Below are 20,989 nucleotides of genomic sequence, written 5' to 3' on the forward strand. Positions count from 1 at the left end.
TAACATCACCTACCCCATCAAAGGCAGGGCTACCTGTGAAACCAGTCATGTGATTTACAAGCTAAGCTGCAACCACTGTGCTGCATTCTATGTAGGCATGACAACCAACAAGCTGTCTGTCCGCACGAACAGCCACCAACAAGCTGTGGCCAAAAAAACCAAGTGGACCACCCTGTAGCTGTACACGCTGCCAAACATGATACCCCTCATCTCAATGACTGCTTCACAGCCTGTGCCATATGGATCCTTCTCACCAACACCAGCTTTTCTGAATTGCGCAGGTGGGAGCTTTCCCTGCAATACATCCTGCGTTCCCTTAACCCTCATGGCATCAACCTTTGTTTATCACTGTCCTCACCCATCCAACCCCCTCCCTGTTCCCATTCCAGCACTACACAGCCATCATTTCACTTCCACATCCAGTCTTTTAATTTATTTTTATTTCTCTCCTTTCCCCTACCTACCCCCTCCCCCTCCGCACCATCTCTCCTGCCCTCCATCTAAACTGCAACACTTCACTGTCTTCCAGTCCCACCATACTATCCCTCCCCCTCCTCGCCCCAGCCTCCTCCTTACCCCCACCCAGTCGCCACTCCCATCATGTGCTGGTGCTGCTGCTCGCAGTGTAGTTTCAGCTCTCTGAGACTACAGACGTGCGCAAGTTGCGCTTGCGCTTGCTTGAGTGTGTGCGTGTGTGTGCATATCTACTGCTGACAAAGCCCTTAATGGCCCAAAGCTATGATTGTGTGAATCTTTTTATTGTGCGTATGGCGACTCAGCATCTCCGCTATATGGTGAGTAGCGACTTTCCTTCTCTCATATTGTTACATTTTATTTATTTTATAATCTGTTTCAAAGTAATTCTTTTAATTGCTGGCAAAATAAAAAAACATCGAATAGCATATAGGTTGGCTGTTGTACTTTCCTGGTAATGACACAAGAGTACTTTGGTCTTCAGACATATTGGAAATATTGTAGGTCATAACATGCAATTTAGAATGTGCACTAGATTACCACCATTCTGAAGACATTCTGGATACTTGTAACCATACAGTTCTGTGGGGCAAGGAAGGTAATTGAAACCTATTGTGGTATCAGAGGTCACTGATTAAAAAAATTTGAGCTTAATAATTTACTACATTTCCAAGTTACATCACACATCTCAAATTCACTCCAATATCCCATACGCTAAGAATTTACATACAATTTAAACTTTATTTGCCAAAATTTGTAGTTGTGTTGTGGTACTGTGTACTTATAGTGTTGATTGCAGCAAAAATTTATTTCATGCTATAGCATCAGTTCTACTATTATTGATTATTTTTGCAATTTTCTTTTAGGCCAAGTTTTAAGAAGAATTAGCCTCCTACGCTCAGCCTTCAAAACATTTTCAAAAATAATCAATTGTTTAAAAATCGTAACAGAGACTCTCCTATCAGAAGAACAACGTGAATTCCAGGAAGGCCATTCATGCAGTCATAACGTATTTACCACAAAAAGAATTTTAGAGAAACGACAAGAATTAAACTTGGAGAGACATACAGTTTTTATTGACTTTTAAAAGGCTATTAACAGTGTGAACAGAAAGAAACTATGGCAGATAGTGATTGAAGATGGATATCCTAGACATCTTACTGAAGTTATAAAGAGCTTATACATGACCACAAAAATAACCGATGTTGGTAATTACAAAACTGAAGAAATCACAACCAATAAATGATACAAACAAAGCTGCACATTGTCACCTAGTTTAATGTATGCATAAATGATTTTATTAAAAACTGGAAACAGGGAGTAAATATGGGTATACGGATTAATAGAAATAAATAAGTTAATATCCTTTTGTAGGCAGATGAAACAATTTTGGAAGAAAATGAACATGAGCTATAAAAATCAAGACATGAATTAACGTTACATGTGCCAGGGATAATGTATTTTGTAGGAAATATGGGTTTGCAATATAGTATAACTATCATACTGTCATACTTTAGTTGTCCTTTTCAATGGGAGTGTATATTGTCTGCATGTATCAAAAATATCTTGACTTTTTGAGTGTGTGTGTGAGCATAGCCTTGGCAAAATGTTCCAGACAGCTTCAAGGAATCAGAAAACTTTATCACTAGTTTGTCTCTAGTCATAACAAGGCTCTGTTGAATTTGCAACCTCTGTGGCTTACCAATTTCAGACATTAAGAGAGGATCAGCAAGTGTAGATGAAAGTTATTTGCTTACTGTTTCATAAAACAATGCATCAGCCACAATGATGCTCCACTGTGAATGCTGTTATCAAGTACAGGACGAGCTGGATGTCGCCAATACCCAACTGCAAGTCTTCCCCGCATATCGCACAATGGAAGCTGCTGTGAATGGATGTGTTGGGAGGGCTAACGAGCAGACATCAAAGGTACCTCAAGGAATTTCCTATCCTGCAGATACTGTCTTCTCTACCAGAAGTAGACGACATATCACCACTCATCCACTTAACTGTGAGAGGCATACGTAAGAGGCGAAATCAGGGAGGAGCGAGGGTGTATATCCATCCCTAAACAAGAAGTTTGAGGCATTATCTTTCACTGAAACTGAGCCACTGAGATACACTTTGACTGTTGGGAGACCTGCTGACATGTCATGGGGAAGCAAATGCAGAAGTGAAAGGTTCTATTGAATATTGGCAGTTCGAACAAATAGCAAGTAATAGCACCCATTGCAGAAATGGCACCAAGGGATGAGGAGGATCTGTTTATGCATTTAGTTCATAGTTGTAGGCCGCTACTGCGGGAACATAGTGCAACCGACTGCAGATTGTGGCATGCAATGAAACGCATGATGCCTGTCATCTGGGCTACGAGCTCAAACTTCGTCCACAAAATTTCAACAAAAATTAATACTTGCAGCACTGACCCCATAACTGATGGTGGTCCTCTGGTTCTGCATTAAGTCGAAGGCTTGTACTGGAGACTTTGAAGATTCTCTGGCAAATTAGGCTGCACCTCCTAGACTTCCACAATGGGTTGACAACTGGGTCCAGATGATGATAACTTTATGAGACTGTGATGTATTACTTTATGATACAAAGAAAAGATGCACAAGATTATTAAAGTCTTGGTGCTCAAGTGCCAAAGCATTAGCAGCAAAGTGCATTGAAGCTCAGATAATATCATGTACATAAAGCTTGTTGAAACCAAAAATTATTAGCAGTGAAATTTGAATCAAACTGTATGTCAAAAGGCTAAACTAATGGGAAATAAATATGATGCATCTGTCTAACTAGATGCGGAACTGAAAGACAGAGACAGAAATTAAAGTTCAATGTGAGATTGTTTGGGCACGATTTCACATCAAGGTTGGGCATAAAACTGGATCCTTCTACCGACCATCACATTCTTCTCCACAAGTAACCAAAACCTTTACAAAAAAAAAGCTAAGTTCACTAATACCATAATTTCACCACTGGAGGAGTCTTTAGTAATAGTACAATAAATAGTGGTAACTACACTTCTGTATGTGGCGTGCATAACAATACAATACTAAATACTGTGGAAACTACATAGAACAGATACTTCTGAAGCCCTTTCATGGCAGAAATATATTGGATTTAATGACAACAAATGCACATAGCTCTTTCCAGAATGTCCACATAAATTGGTATTAGTGACCATTATGCATTATAGCTACAATGATTAACAGGGCACAAAGATCAACGGAAATAATTGGAAATATAACAATGAAAACAATTACTGATAAAATTATTGAGTTAGATAAATAAAAAGTCTACTCACCAAGTGGTGGCAGAACACACATAGAAGACTGTTGGAATTGGCAAGCTTTTGGAGCCAGCGGCTCCTTCAGGCAGAAGGGCTGAAGGGGAAGACAGAAGGGTGAAACAAAAGGACTGGAAAGGTATAGGAGAAGGGGTAGATTTTGCGAAGGTGACCCAGAACTGCAGGTCAAGGCAGACTCACCATATTGGATGAGAAGGAAAGATTTACATGTTCCACATAAAGAGGCAATTGTGTCGTACCTCAATAAGAAGCCTTTGAACACACAGCTGTGGGCAGGAGCATACCCAGGAACTGTGGCTGAAGTTTAGAAGAGTAGTTGACCAAGTGCTGGATACGTTTGCATCTAATATAAAAGTTCATGACAAGAAGGACCCACCATGGTATAAAGTCTCTACAAAGAAACCTCCAAGAAATTGTGAATTGCATTTCATTCATCTCATGACGTACATTTGCAATCCATTTGATTTGCATACAGGGGTCAGGTCAAAAATCTAGAACACAGTTAAAATGATTCTTACATTAATAAATAATAGCACTACAATAAATAACAACACCATTACGATATTTCTTGGAATATGTAACACACTGTATCCAGCTCAAATTTCCAAGTTTGTCCTGCATGACTTCATCCACTGAGTAATAACACTTCAGTGTCAGCAACAACTGTATAATGGGAGTAAAACCAAGCATTTGAATAAAGGTAGAAAATGGCTAAAATGAAACCTGTCTAATTGTCAAAAATGCAACATCTTATTGAAAGAGCTCTCACAAAACCAATAAAATATTTTGTCATAAATAAAAGCTGTCAATAACACTGAAGTTAGTGCCCAGACACTCATGTAGGAGACAGAAACTAAAAATTGGAAAGAGATGGCATGACATCCTCAAAGAAGAATTATTGACAAATGTTGTACCTAACTTCAGGTGTCCCCTAGGGAAGTGTGTTGGGACTCAAAGCTGTTTATGTCCTATATTAATGATCAGATAGATAATATTAGTAGTAACCCCATTTAAAGCAGTTACTTGTAATGATATAGAAAAGGTTAAATATTCAGCCAGATAAGACAAGACTTCAACGTGATGCAAAGATTGTGTTTAACTATTTAGAAATGTGAGATTGTGCACACCACAAAACAAAAAACACTGTACAGGGTTTCTTGTCTGAACAGACAAGAAACCCTCTACAGTGATGTCTGAATTCTCTCCAGTGCCATCAGAATATCATTTAATTCCACAGCCAAATGCTGCAGAAAACACACTTTAAAAACTGTATCAGGGAAACAGAGAACAACTGAGGACATTCTCTTGGTGGGATCCATCTGTACAAACAATAATAAAACAGTACATATTTAAAATGGAAAAAAAGTTGTAAAAACATACGGAGTAAAGTTTTCTTGTACCATGTCAAGCTTATAATCACTGTGGGCCTCTGAAGACACCAAGGTGGCAAGGCGTTCCATCCCTGGCTGTGTATTTGGAGGTCTGACAGATCCAGATCCTTGAGACATTCTGTAGTGCATATCTCACAAGGCTGGGTCACATGGGCCCAATTTCTGAACAGCCATTCAAAGGTCAGTTGGACCACAGCACTAAATGCCAATGACAGGTGATACTGAGATTTTCAGTGCCTATCAAGCCAGAGTGGTGGTTCAGCAGCCTCTGCACGCAGACTCCATACAGGGCTGCCCCGAAAGGCTTCAGTTGATATCATAATACCCTCATGGTGGACAACGTCTAACATCATGAGGTAGGAAGTACGGGCAGATCCATAGACCATGCTGCCATAGTCTAAACGTTATCGAACGAACGCCCTATAAAACTGCAAGAAGTGGGACCTGTCAGTTCCTCGTCTTTTCACTATGGCATTTCAAAATATTCAATGACTGGAAATCCTTTGTTCATAGATGTGGGAGCCGAGTTAATTTTGAGTCAAACAATAAACCCAAAAACCACATAGTTTTTTGAAAACAGAAAATATTGTCCCCCATTGTCGGCACTGGTTGGTTAAAACTTTGACGAGCATAGTTAAAATTGACAGAGTTTTCTCTGGTGAGAACCGAAAACCAGTTGTTCTGGCCCAACTCTGCAGCCTCTTAATGGCCAGCTGTAGCTGCCCCATCATAAGATCAGAGGAAGAGAAGAAGATTACAAACAAAGAGAAGATTGCATCTGACAGGGCTCGTAACTGCACAGGAATTGCCATTGGTAACAATGGCAAACAATGTGGCACTGAAGACACTGCCTTGGGGGACCCTATTTCTTGAAAATAGCAGTCAGACAAGGCTGGTCCTCAAGAAAGGACTGGATAAGAAGTGGCAGGGGTGCACATAGTCCCCCTTCATGAAGTTGGCAAAGGGTGTACCTCGAAGTAGTGACATTTGCTTTTTCAATGTCAAAAACATTTGCTTTTTCAATGTCAAAAACACACAAACCAAATGGTTTCAGCATAAGGAGGACTCCTGTATTGCCGTCTCCATTAGGATTAAGTTTTCAAGGGTAGAACGGTAACACCTGAAACTGCACTGGGAGTGGCTCAGGTGACATCAGGATTCGAGCAGCCAGACGAGGCAGTGGTTGACCATACGTTCAAGAGCCTTACCCATACAACTGGTAAGGGCTACGCTCTGGTAACTGTTAGAGGCACTAGGGTCCTTGCCTGGTTTCCAGAATTGAATTAATATTGCCTCCTTGCAAGTCATGGGGTACTGTCCAGCAAATCAGATCTGAATGAAACAAGAGAGGAGCTGTCCTTTCACTTCAGGACACAGATGACTAAGCATTAACGGATCTCAACCGGTCCTGAAGCAGTGTCTCTGGCTGCATACAAAGCTGATTCCAATTCCCAGATGAAGAATGAAACATTGTAGACATCCTCATTATGCGATAAGAAATTGAGCTTCCTCGTATTTGCTGTCCTACAGAACACCTGAAAAGCAGGAGCCTGTCTGGATGAAGTAATGACAGTTAAAAAGTGTTCAGCTAAAATCTGAGCCTTGTCTTCTGGTGTGTCCACCAAGACCCCATTATTTGCCAAGGCCATAAGGGGACGTGTACTGCCCTTGCCTGAAATCCGCCTTATTGAGTCCAAAACTTTCACAGTGGAAGTGGTACAATTAATGGATGTCTTTAATTCCTTCCAGGAAGCCCTTTTCCGTTCTTTTTTCACCTTGCATGTGCTCTCGCAGATCTGAAGCCATGGTTTTCTGTATTTGGATGGTGTTTGAAGTTCTGCACAGCTGTTCATCTGGCCCTGAATGCCAGACTACAGTCATCATTCCACCATTATATAGTCCGTCGTCTGAGGTGGTTACTAGACCAGGGGATGAACTCTGTGGCAGCCTGTGGGATCTCACAAGAGATGTGAGCCACTGTCTCCTGTCCACAATTCTTTTGTTCAAAAACAGCCCCTCTACTGTACTGCAACCAATTTGCCCTTTGTATCCTCCACCTTTGTGGTCTCCTGGCAAGGCACCGTCCTAGGTGGCACAGGGATCAACACTGAAGTGGTCACTAGAACGTTAATCTGTAGCCACTTCCCACTGAACTCAGTCTGCAATAGCTGGGGAACAAAAACAAAAGTCAATGGCTGAAAAAACCCTGTAGCTGTGGAAGAGTGTGGTATCTGACCCACATTCAGAAGGCCGATATTCACAGAATGGACAAGTCGCTCTGAATAGTTTCTCCTGCACCAGCAGCTAATTCTTCCAAATGTGAGTGATAACCCATTTAAATTCCACTGCAACACACAGAAGTCCCTGTGGGAGCCATTGTTTAGTGATGGTTGTTCTTTTCTTTCTCCCTCAGAGACGGTGATTTACAGGAGAGGTCAGGGGGAACGTTAGCCAGTTCCCGGCTCTCCAGTTCCACCAATTTTGAAGTCCATATCCTCAAGAACATAGTCCCCATCATAGAGGGAGAGAGCTTGCCAATCTGAAGGTTTAACTACCACTTTCTTCGACTTGGAACTACTTTTCAAAGGACATTTTTATTTACTAATGGTAGGAGTTCATTGCTTGGATTAACGGGATGGCTTAGTAGGCTTCTGATGGTGGGCAGTGGTATGTTGCTTTGGTGGTAAGCCCATTGCCGATAGCTTCTGAATGACTTCTGTTTCAAGTGTAGTGTTTCCCCCTCAGGTACACCAACAAGTGCATGTGCTCTTACTTTAATCTGTGATCTGAGTTAATGTGGAAGCATCACCTGGGTGATTGGTATCTTAAGGGCCGATGCAAAAGAAACAGCAAAAATCGGAGGTTATACAGCTTTCAAAGCTTTGGTTGGTTGGTTTGGGGAAGGAGACCAGACAGCGTGGTCATCGGTCTCATCGGATTAGGGAGGGATGGGGAAGGAAGTCGGCCGTGCCCTTTCAGAGGAACCATCCCGACATTTGCCTGGAGTGATTTAGGGAAATCACGGAAAACCTAAATCAGGATGGCCGGACGCGGGATTGAACCGTCGTCCTCCCGAATGCGAGTCCAGTGTCTAACCACTGCGCCACCTCGCTCGGTTTTCAAAGCTTTTTTTTTTTAGCTTCACCATAGGTTATGCATCTCTTGACTTCCTACTCCTGAATTTTCCTTTCCTCACGAACCTCACACTTTCTGCTACACACTGGGTTATCCCCAGAACAGTTTATACGTTTCGGAGGATGTGTACAAGAATTGCCCGATTCATAAGCTGAGCCTCCGCAATGGCCACACGTAATCCTCCCATAAAGTTTGGCCAAATCTTTGACTTAAGAAGCGTTGCACTGGATGAGGAACAAGTAAACCTTAAGAAGTATATAGCCTGCAAGGATATGTTCAGGTAATTCTGGAGTTGCAGATTTTTACAATTTGCCGTTGACTCTCCTTAGTTAGCTCTGCACTTATGTGACACTGATATTTTCCATTCCTCACGTAACTCCGCCATGTCCACCTCCACTATATAAGCAGGGAACCACTCCCTTGCTGAAATTAAGAGTGTTATGAAGTTCTGTCTCAACTGGGTAGTTACCCAAGGCCTTACATCCTAGAAGCTTTAATACTTGGTCTGAATTAGCAGTTTCAACTAGAAGTGTTCCATTAGGAAGTCGTTTGACACTTTAGGGACCCAACAATACCTTCAATCCCTTTTGCATATAGAAAGGGGAGACGACCTCAAAGGTGCCCCAAAGGTTGCTGGCTACAGACTTTTATTTCAACAGCCATTCACCTCATCAGCACATAGCACAACTTGAGGTTGATGGGCTTTTTATAGAGGTGTACCTCCCCACAGTCCAGGTGGTGAAGCCAAGGCCCCCCCCCCCGTTCTCCAAAACACACAACATTTCACCGCTGCACCACACAGTGTAGTCTGGTGCTTACTGTAACAGAGGACTGATGGTGCCCAGCCCCAAGCTCAGGAACCTGGAGTCGGCAAGCCCATAGCCTGCAACCAAATGCTGAGCCTCTGGGGGCAAATTTCCTTGAGACAGAATAGCTTCTGTCAACAAATCAGCACAATTTTAGAAAGCATCGCTTGTGCCAAACTATGCTTGCCCTTTTTTTACATGACATCCTGCGAACAATGGGTGAAGGGCAAGCGGCAGATTCCATATTTCTAGATTTCTGAAAAGCATTTGAGATAGTGCCCCAAAGCAGACGAAAGTACAAGCATACATAATACATTCCCACTTACATTGGCGACTCAAAGACTTCAAATAAAGGAATCTAGTGCATTGTCCTCAATGGGGAGTGTTCATCATAGACAAGGGTCTCATCAGAAGTGCCCTAGGAAAAGCGTGATAGGCCCACTTATTTTCTATATACACATTTGGTCTGGTGGACTGGGTCAACAGCAGTCTGTAGTTGTTTGCTGATGATGCTGTGGTGTTTGGGAAGGTGTCGTTGTCAAGGGGAAGCTGTCGTCATCAAGTGAAATAGGAGGATAAAAGATGACAGACAATTTCTAGTGGGTATGAAAAAAATTTCAAGGTAATGCATACGAGTGGAAAAACAATCTCGTAACTTTCGAATAAAGCATTAGTAGTGTGCTGATCAACACACACATGCTGATTAAATATTAGGACATAACATTGCAAAGTAATACGAAATGGAATGAGCATTTAAGGATTCTAGTAAGGAAGGTGAATGGCCAAATTCAGTTTATTTGAAGGATTTTAGCAGTGTGATTTATCTGCAAAGGAGACTGCATATACGACACCAGTGACACCTATTTTTGAGTACCGTATTTACTTGAATCTAAGCCGCACTTTTTTTCCGGTTTTTGTAATCCAAAAAACCGCCTGCGGCTTAGAATCGAGTACAAAGTAAGCAAAAGTTCTGAAAAATGTTGGTAGGTGCCGCCACAACTAACTTCTGCTGTCTAATATATATAGCGCTACACAGGCATGCTATGCAGGCACAAAGATAAATACTGGCGCCAAAACCTCTGCGTCAGTAAATAAATAAAAAAAAGGTGGAAGACGAGCTTTTTTTCCTCCGCTCTGAGTTTCGACCACTGCATTTTCATACATTATCCATCGAAGTAAATACAAATTCCTTATTGTTCATCTTCGAATGTTGCAGCGTTTCAATGTACTACGAAAATCCGACTGGCAATATGGCCAACTCTACGTTCTGAATTTTTTCCTACCTGTGAGAAGAGATGGTTGCTAATAGGAACTTTTATGAATTGTGAATCACATGCAGTATTCTCTTCACCACAAGAATAATACGAATATAAACATTTTGCCATGTATTCTTTCGTGTTTGCTGCTATCTCAGTTAAATTCTGTCTGCCTAATAAACTACGGAACTAGAGTGACAACAGCAAACACGGAAGAATGTACGTATCATGTTATGTTTATATTCGTATTATTCTTATGCGTAATAGTGATACAGTCAGAAACGAAGCATGGCAATTGACTAGATTTTTAAATCTAAGATGACTAATTTCTGTGCAGAACGTAATGTACTAAAGAGGCGTCTGCAAAGATTTTCAAACGGAGAAAATTTTTTGCTAAACTCTCGTTCAGAACATCTTGTATCATACACAGTCTATTATTTGGTTCTTGTTGATCATTATCAAAGAAAGCAGCAGTGTAAGTAACCACAAATAGCAGTCTCTTGCCATTGTTTCACTTATGAGACAATTCCTCTCTTTTTATATTGTAAGTGGCGGTAGCGCGAACAAAAGCAAGCCATGCCGCGAGCAGCAACAGGTCGTAGACACACATTATCAGAATGCGACAAACAATGGATGACACAGTACAATAATGCATTTTCAGCTTAGAGTGACGTAAACACCTATAACAAAGAGAACGGCATGTATCAGACCAAAGAAAATTAAACAATCAATTCAAACCAGACGAAGCACGTGGAAAAGGAAGGGTACCCATATAAATAGAGATGGAGCGCCTGACACATAGCAATGGCTACCTGGTTAAGCTTAACTGCTAACCTTACGACTCAAACCAAATTACTGTAGCTGTATCGTCATTCATTCGACCTAAATTGTGTCTCGTATTACAATGGACCAACTTTGTTTCGATTTGGAGGTGCGGCCTAAAACTTTTCTCTCCCCTTGAATTTCGAGTCTCAAATTTCAGGTGTGGCTTAGAATAGAGTGCTGCTTAGATTCGAGTAAATACGGTACTGTTCGAGTGTTTGGGATCCACACCAGGTTGGATTAAAATAAGACCAAACAACTCACAGGTAAGCTGCTTGATTTATTACCAGCTAGTTCAAACAACACACAAATAATACGGATGAATCGGGAACTCAAATTTTGGGAACCCCTAACAGTAGGGAACGTTCTTTTTGATGAATACCACTGAGAAAATTCAGAGAAGCAGCATTTGTAGCTGATTGCAGAACAATTCTACTGCCACCAGCACACATTTCATGTAAGGACCAAACAGATGTGAGAAATTAGGGCTCATAAGGAGACACAGTCACTTTTCCCTGGTTCTCCTTGCACATGGAACAGGAAAGAAAGTGACTACTAGTGGTACAGAGTACCCTCTGGCACACAACTTAAGCTGGCTTGATGGGTATATATGTAGATGTAGAGACAGTATTGTAGTCAGTGTTTGACAGAACCTTGGGAGGCTTGCAGTCAAATGACCTTCAGTATTTCTATCATCATCATGGGTACTTGCAATCAAATGACTTTACAAGTTGGTGTGGTGTTCTCGCACTTTCAGAAAAGTATCATTCCCACAATTCCTATAATATTAATATTAGATAAATGCGAGAATTATTGCACAACCAGCCTAACATCTCATGCATCCACGTTGCTGACAAGGATAATACACTGAAGAATGGAAAAGAAAACAAGAGAGTAGAGTTATTTTCAGTTCTAAGTCTACTCCAAGTACCTTGACAGTTCTATCTGTAGCACTGGGAAGTATGGGTCACATGGCTATGAATGGCCCACAAAAGGACAAAATTAATATTCTGTATATTTTGTAATTATTGAATTGGGCTGGAAAAGAAAATGTTGAGAAACTTTTTAAATCAGTTCAACAGCGATAAAATGTTGCTGCTTCTTAGCAGAACAATCATTTGTTTAAAGTATAAAACAGCTAAAAGAAGAAAATAAGTGTCATATTGGAAAAAACTGTTGAAGTTTCTGCAGCAACCATTCCAGTAAAAGTCAATTTCAAAGCACCAAGGCTTTGTCTTCACATATGTAGAATGACAACCCTTTAAATTTGTGTATCTAATCATTTAAAAATGAAACAAAAAAATAAATATGCACTCTGCCAAAAACAGATGCCACATTTTCCGGTCTATCACATATCACAGAGTTTAAAATAAAAAAATCTAAAATATAATGAAAAAGATAGATTACTGCTCACTATATAGTGGGGATGTTGAGATGCAGACAGGCACAATGAACAGACTGAAGAGTGTGGGGGCGCGAGCACGCACGCACGCACGCACTGATGCAAGTACAACTCGCACACACGTGACAACAGTCTGCCTGTTAAGGCTCAAAGTCTGGCCTCAGAGGCAAGAGACACTGTGTTTGTGTTCTAGAAGAAAGCTTTTGGCCAAAAGCTCAGTTGTTTAGCAGTCTTTTTGTAGTACTGTCTGCGATTCAACATCTCCACTTCTATTTCTGCCAGCTTTGATATTTCTGTTATTGCCGCACATTTACACTTTTTATATCAAAATGGTTATGAATGAATTTGTGAGAGAAAAGAAATATTTGATGCAGTGATGGGATGATACAACACACACACACACACACACACACACACACACACACACACTGGCTATTTTCCTACTGATACATGATACACGTAGGACTGTAGAACTTTCATGGTATGTTGTTAACAATTTTGTCTGAAATGTTAATCTTGATAATAGTGACAGACTGATATGAATTACTCACTTTGGGTGGACTGACCTGCTTTCATTTTCTGCTTCATTACCACAAACGCATGCAAGTGACAAAAGTAGGCCATGAGGAAGGGTCATCCACACAATGTGAGTTATTTATATGCTAACAGCATAGAAAGGAAACTTGTTAACAGTTGCATATGACAAACATACTATTCAACTGGGTGGCTCCAACTAAGATTGAGACGCATTACAGACATCTACTCGATACCACATTTGTTATTTACCTCAAATTAGCATAGCGCACAGGTGATCCTTTGTGAAGTTTAGCCTTTAATTCTTGTAATAATAATTTTCCTAACCAGAAATGTGGGATCTTTTCTTCTCAGAATACAAGAATGAATTTGAGAAGGCAGACCACATAAATTTAAAGTTTTAAAAATATCTCTCATAACCTTCTAATAACTGAAAGTGAGACATCACAGAAAAACCACAGCGTGGCTACTTGTCTGGAATGCCTGGAAAAGACTGCTCTGGCTTCAGAAATAGCTATGGAATTCATTTTATGGCCCATCTACTGCTCTGTCGTACTTATAACCTAAAATCAGTCACTAAGAAAGAAATAATGTAACATGTTTTGTATCCACTTCGAAGTACAAATTGCAGAAATTTTATCTATCATGTTGAAGTCTGGCTGCTTTATAATAGCAGTTTTGACTTGACAAATTTTATTTACAATATCAAAGCCTTACAATAGCACTTTCTTTATTGACCAGCTGACAATATTAAAGAATTACAGGTAACTCATTTACCAGTATATAAAAGTGTTACCAATGCCTCAAGTTTCTATACCTGATCACAAAATTAACACTGCTGTGATATGCATATTCTTCTGTACTTACTTTTAGACAAATTTTAAAATGCCCATATGATAAAATAACGCAGACTGTATATCTAGTCTTAGGTTTTCTCAGTGTAAATGAAGTTTTATAAGCCTTCCAAATTTGTAATTTTCACACCTAGCTGAACTTCGCATGATCATTAATAAGTGATTCATTTAAGTAAAACTTGCTCTCATGCAATAAAAATTGGTTCAGAGAAATTCATAATTTCAACTTTGGAAACACTTCTAAATTCCTGGGAAATATTTGGATGAAAAAGAGTCATCAAATTAATTTAAAATACATACCTTCTACATGGCAATTCCAGTGCAAAATCATCGGATTCTGCCAAAGATTCGGATACCGTTCCCCAAATAGCAGCCTTTTCCGTTGCTGAACGGATTCGTTGCTTTTCACCATCCGACAGTGCAAACTGCACTTTAAAATTCAATGGTTTTTTATTGTTCAGTTCTCTGATGGCTCTTTCAGCTTGGCTAGAGAACACGGCATGAAATTTAGTTTCTAAACAGTCACAATGTTACGCTAATCAAGGTTGTATTCTTTGCACTGCCAACAACAATGTGTTCTTCGAATTCAAATTAATTGTAAAAAATTAAATCAACAAAAGAAATTAGTTCCTATAAAAACCACGGCTAAATATATATTCTCAACCAATAGATCACCACATTTACAAGGCAAAGCTATAAGACATATTTTGGCCTGGTGCATACTATGTAGATGTAACACATGTTAAGGAACTACAGAGATGTGAAACATACCTGTGTTTAGGGAAAACTATAAACGCCCACGTCACATGCTGACCAGGGAGTGGTTCATGAATGTACACACTCTGTACATCTCCGTAATTGGAGAAAATATTTGTTAGCCCCTCCTGAAAAAATGAACTACATTTGTACATGGACTTCTCTACATATTCAAATGGAGTAAGTTTTATATACAGTCTTGCCAAAACAGCAGTGGAAGTATATTTTTGACATATCTAGCAAAATAATCTTCTGTCACAATCAATCCAGCTTCAAGCACAAATTAAACATATCACTTTCTTCCATTTAACAGGAACAATATCTGGAACTACTATAATAAGTTTATCATAAGAATAAACCTGATGTAAACATTACATCACGTATTCTTCAGCATTTGCTTGAATCTCATTGGATTTCGTTTCACGTGGAGCGATAGCCAAGCTGTGTCCAGTACAGTCAACTACAACCATAAGGATATATTTTATGCTGTGTTGCATGCACACAGTCAGTGATAATACAGGCCAACAGCTTTACCAGCGCATTTAACTTTGACGGCACTGGCCAGCCAGCTGGGCACACTAACCTGCAATGATGTGAGCAGTTGGGGAGTTCAGGCGTAAAAAAGATGAGCAGAGCAACAATACAGCTTCGAATATCATGTCACTTTTAAAACAAATGAAATAATATTCATCAAAACACCACTACTGCACGCTTTTTGGGTTGCCAGACGAAAAGCATAAAATGCTCTTGTTCCCACCTCACATTGTAGTCTCACTGCAAACAAGAGTGATGAAAATTCCCTACTTAAACACTGTGTAATTTTTCTGAGTGCGCTATGTAGGATGCAAAAGTATAACGCAGGCATTTCCCCATATTAGTGAATACTGACACCACAGAAGGTATTAATTACAGTAAGTTGCCTGGTAATCTCTTAGCTCATTCCTTATCTGAATCCAAAAAATACATTTCAGTTCTAGAACTGTCATCTGCTGCATCAATAATGAGTCGATCAACAACAGAATCCAGGAAGCCACCCAAGTGCCACATTTTATCCTCTACTTTTATGACATGTCATTCTATATTCCACCAGCATTAGGCAGTGACAAGTGAAAAAACTACATGTATTAGTTCTAATGTCTGGCAGGTTAACAGTCTTGTTACTTCTCTCGACAAATCCCTTAACTTGGCTCCAGATCAGTTCAATTGGATTCATATAATAATGGTACAGTGGCAAATGTAAAAATGCAGTATTTGTTTGATATGCTCGATGCTGTGAAAATGATTGTTTGCCGACCGCAGTGGCCGAGCGGTTCTAGGAGCTTCAGTCCGGAACCGCGTGACTGCTAAGGTCGCAGGATCGAATCCTGCCTCAGGCATGGATCTGAGTGATGTCCTTAGGTTAGTTAGGTTTAAGCAGTTCTAAGTTCTAGGGGACTGATGACCTCCAATGTTAAATCCCATAGTGCTCAGAGCCATTTGAAAATTATTGTTTTTCATGTTTATACGAAATCACACTGGTTCAAGAGGAACTACATCTGTTGTATAAAATAATGGACATAGTCCAAAGAAAGAGTATATGGTTTTTCACTTTTGTTCTAAAAACGAAATTGTTGGAAAAATTGGTAAAGCTGACCTCGGGGAAGATCAGTTTGGATTCCGTAGAAATGTTGGAACACGTGAGGCAATACTGACCCTACAACTTATCTTAGACAATAGATTAAAAAAAGGCAAACCTATGTTTCTAGCAATTGTAGACTTAGAGAAAGCTTTTAACAATCTTGACTGGAACACTCTTTCGAATTCTGCAGGTGGCAGGGGTAAAATACAGGGAGCGAAAGGCCATTTACAATTTGTACAGAAACCAGATGGCAATTATATGAGTCGAGGGACATGAAAGGGAAGCAGTGGTTGGGAAGGGAGTGATACAGCCTCACCCTGATGTTATTCAATCTGTATATTGAGCAAGCAGTAAAGGAAACAAAAGAAAAATTCGAAGTAGGAATTAAAATCCATGGAGAAGAAATAAAAACTTTGAGATTCGCCGATGACATTGTCAGAGACAGCAAAGGACCTGGAAGAGAAATTGAACGGAATGGACAGTGTCTTGAAACGGGGATATGAACAACAACAACAACAACCGCAAAACAAGGATAATGGAATGTAGTCAAATTAAATCGGGTGATGCTGAGGGTATTAGATTAGGAAATGAGATGCTTGAAGTAGTAAATGAGTTTTGCTATTTGGGGAGCAAAATAACTAATGATGGCCGAGGTAGAGAGGATATAAAATGTAGACTGGCAATGGCAAGGAAAGCGTTTCGGAAGAAGAGAAATTTGTTGACATCAAGTATAGATTTAAATTTCAGGAAGTCTATTCTGAAAGTATTTGTATGGAGTGTAGCCATGTATGGAAGCGAAACATGGACGATAAATAGTTTGGACGAGAAGAGAAGAGAAGCTTTCGAAATGTGGTGCTACGGAAGGATGCTGAAGATTAGATGGGTAGAGCCCATAACTAATGAGGAGGTACTGAACAGAATTGGGGAAAAGAGAAATTTGTGGCACAACTTGACTAGAAGGGATCAATTGGTAGGACATATTCTGAGGCATTGGGGATACAACCCGTCGGCTTTGGACAATGACGTCACAAATCGCCAAACGAGAAGCGATTCTTCTTAGTGTTGTAGCTCCCTTCAGTAGCTGATAAGTGTTTTTTGGCTTTTTTTAAAAAAAATCTCACGAGATAGAATAAACAGATCCACTTTATTAAGCAATCAGTAAAAAAACGAAACTGAAACATAACAGCAAAAGCGAAAATGGTAAACTGCTCTCTGGCGACTTGTGACGTCATTGTCCAAAGCCGACGGGTTGTATCCCCTGCTACACTAGACCCGAGGCATCAAGGGATCACCAATTTAGCACTGGCCGGCAGTGCAGAAGGTAAAAATCATAGAGGGAGACCAAGGGATGAAAACACTAAACAGATTCAGAAGGATGTAGGTTGCAGTAGGTTCTGGGAGATGAAGAAGCTTGCACAGGATAGAGTAGCACGGAGAGCTGCATCAAACCAGTCTCAGGACTGAAGACCACAACAACCACAACAACAACAACAACAACAACAACAAAGAAGGGTTCAAATGGCTCTGAGCATTATGGGACCTTTACTGCTGAGATCATCAATCCTCTAGAACTTTGAACTACTTAAGCCTAACTAATCTAAGGACATCACACACACATCCATGCCCGAGGCAGGATTCGAACCTGCAACGGTAGCGGTTGCGTGGTTCTAGACTGTAGCGCCTAGAACCGCTCGGCCACTCCGCCTAGCTTACAACAACAAGAACATTTTCTTAATTTAAGCAGCTATTATTAACAATCTTTCATTAAATATCGATAATGAAGAAATTATATTTGAAATGAAAACAGGAATTCTGTGTGCCTATGAAATTAGAAACAAGAAGACTATGACCAAGGCGAGACTTTAAGCAGTGAGCCATGAACTGCACCAGATTATCAATCTACCATGCTACCAATTCCGCTATACATCCATGTGTATTTGAATCTGAACTGTGTCCAATACAGTCCTTCAAAAAACTTCAAACCCGATTTTCTCACTAATTTTTTCTGTAAATTTATGAAAACATTAAAAACAACCCACTTCTTTGAACTTTTTAACCGTGTTCTACACACGTGTTTCACCGCAGAGCAGGAAGCAGCCTCAGCCATTTTCACACCGCATATTAACAGTGCAACAATCTGAGGACAACAGTGGTGAGACAGTGACTAGAATACTTTGAAGTTTAATATTTTCAACATTTCGCGGCTCTGTCAGCAACTCTCTCCAACAGCAACTGAGGCAGTTGTTAATTTAAAATTAACCTTTAAGTTTCATTTACCGTAACTTAGTAATGAGGTAACTAATATATAAGTAGGACCTACTTCCTAGAACATAACACCAGCGGATGTGCGCTACAGCTTCTGACCAATCATTGCATTTGTGTTTGTTCAGATGAGGTTTATTCTTATGATGAACAGATTATATACATTATGAGTGTGGAACACTGCCTGATGGGTACAGGGACTGCGAGCAGTCGTCTTTTATGCTGGTTCAAAATTTTTATTATATTAGGACCTGTTTCAAATCATCTAGTGACTCATTTTAACATGGTACACAGTTTTGTTGGTTGACTGTAGCATTACAGAGATTATGTAAAGTTAATGGCATCCATGAGTTTAATCCTAATTCACTCATGTTTTCCAGCCACATCACAACACTACACAAAATTCCACAAGCAACAGTTCCTGCTTGCTGGCAAGTTAGTTAATGCTGTGACATGACTAGAAAATTATGTTTCCCACAGTATTATTTGACTGAATTAAACTTATGGATACCAGTGACTTTAAATGGCCTCCACAATGCTACAATCAATTAATGTAAATGTTTATTATTTGAAAACAAGTCACTAGGCAATTTGAAATAGGTCATGTTGTTATAAGAATCGAATCATAACAAAAGGTGACTGGTTCCAGCTCTTACTGTAAAACCTCAAGTATTTATATGTTGCCAATTTTAGCAGCAATGAGACACTTGCCAATAAAAGACTTATAACTACCGTTTGTGAAACTACAACAAATAAAAGTTCACATGTCAACAACAAAAATTAATACCTTATTTATTCCCACTGGTACACTGCCAACATAGACCTTGAACGGTCCTTTACTGCGGGTACTTCTGAAACAGTAAAACAACTATGAACAGATTAAGTACATTCTTTTTAATTCTCTCAGTAGTATATTTTGGAAATTAGAATATTAATCTCTTCCTCCATCATTCAAATGCCACAAATTCAGCTAATAGGTCTAGTGTGCAAAATGAACTACAGAGATCTACATATATAAAGCCAAGGATTAAATGAAGCATTCAATAGTTTTGCTACATAACAACCAAACTCGACTTCCAACCTAACCAAGACCTTGGGCTATACTACAAATCAGGCGGTCACAACAACACAGTCGTAGTAAACTAGCATCTAAATGTAGTGTGAAAAGTACTACTTATAACTTAAGTTAACCCTGACCCTCATATCTTTCTCTATTGTCATTGACACAATAGGTGAAGAAACAAACTAATTACGAAGTGGTCAAAATATCTCTTACTATTAGCCAACCTCAAACGCGAGTGCTCAAAAGCGACCGTAACAGTAACTGGACTTTCTTCACACGTTGTACAAGGCATAAATCTAAATACTGAGTTTTTTTCACCTTGCCCACGGTTGCTGGCTATGGTCCATCCTCGCCCCCGGTCCATCGATGTATGTATTGAAAGAGCCATCAGTGAAGTCATGAGACATTGGGTCCCAGTCGTCCATGTCTTCTACATACGAGAGGGGCAATATTAAAACACTGTATATTAAATTATACAATCTTACTTATGCTGTAAACACACCTGCCTTCGCCACAAAAACAACGTGTAACGAAAAAATAATATTTTACAGGGCTTCCAACACGCCTTACAGCTCACAATTTCTGTTACACATCACCTCAATCTCTACAACACATGCATTTACCACAATTCATGCCGTCAATCTCCCCCGTTTTTCAAACAAGGCAACAACCACTGTCCCCCCTCCCGTTTCGTTGTTCAGGAGGTATACCACAGATTCACCTGCTCTGTGGCACGACCAAAGACATTGAGGCGGTCAGTTCAAATCATGGAGGTAAAAATAAGAGGAGTTGTCATGACGTCACAAACTTGAAGCCGATCCAAGAGAAGGTCCGCCATGTTAGCTACCCCAAAACATTCGCTTCTGGTGGTTTGATTCTGTGTAGTCGTGAAGTGTTTTGATAAAAAATGCCGGGCTTGCGTCGCTCACGGGTGTACTAATCGTTCTGATTGTAGTCTAAAGTTTGAACAAATCACATTTCATTCGTAAGTGGACTTATTTAAGCGCTATTTTCTTATATATACTTGAAATTCTGATGCACTGTGACGTTTTACAGTATGGTTTTATTTCTGTGATTTAACTTTAGATTTCTATCAATCCAAGGCGAAGAGCTGTCTGGAAGTGAGCATTACACTTGGTTTTCACTGTGTGGTTATTCTGAAGTAACTGAAAAGTCCTGGCAAGAAATATCCTGGAAATGGGGACTAATGTTTTAAAATGCAATAATTTAATATAAAACTGATGTAACTACATGTAGTTAATTAAATCTTCAGTAAAATGTGTGGAACACCTGTTACAGTGGTTAAATT

General features: G+C 39.9%; 1 protein-coding gene across 2 annotated transcripts in view; it reads right to left on the reverse strand.

Moving 5' to 3' along the window:
• The window catches only part of LOC126480719 (uncharacterized), a 218,478-nt gene extending 198,083 nt beyond the window's left edge, over positions 1–20,395 (reverse strand). Inside the window, exons 1-5 of one of the 2 annotated variants that reach the window (XM_050103974.1) lie at positions 20,304–20,395; positions 19,999–20,110; positions 19,405–19,468; positions 14,753–14,865; positions 14,282–14,467 (exon numbers count right to left, since the gene is read on the reverse strand). In XM_050103974.1, the coding sequence (XP_049959931.1) occupies positions 14,282–14,467; positions 14,753–14,865; positions 19,405–19,468; positions 19,999–20,110; positions 20,304–20,313 (485 nt within the window). In that variant the 5' untranslated portion in view covers positions 20,314–20,395. Of the gene's footprint in view, positions 1–14,281; positions 14,468–14,752; positions 14,866–19,404; positions 19,469–19,998; positions 20,111–20,182 lie in introns of both variants that reach the window. The other variant, XM_050103975.1, reaches the window with a different exon arrangement.
• Positions 20,396–20,989: the final 594 nt, after the last annotated feature.

This window comes from Schistocerca serialis, chromosome 5 (genome assembly GCF_023864345.2).
Source record: "Schistocerca serialis cubense isolate TAMUIC-IGC-003099 chromosome 5, iqSchSeri2.2, whole genome shotgun sequence".
NCBI lineage: Eukaryota > Metazoa > Arthropoda > Insecta > Orthoptera > Acrididae > Schistocerca > Schistocerca serialis.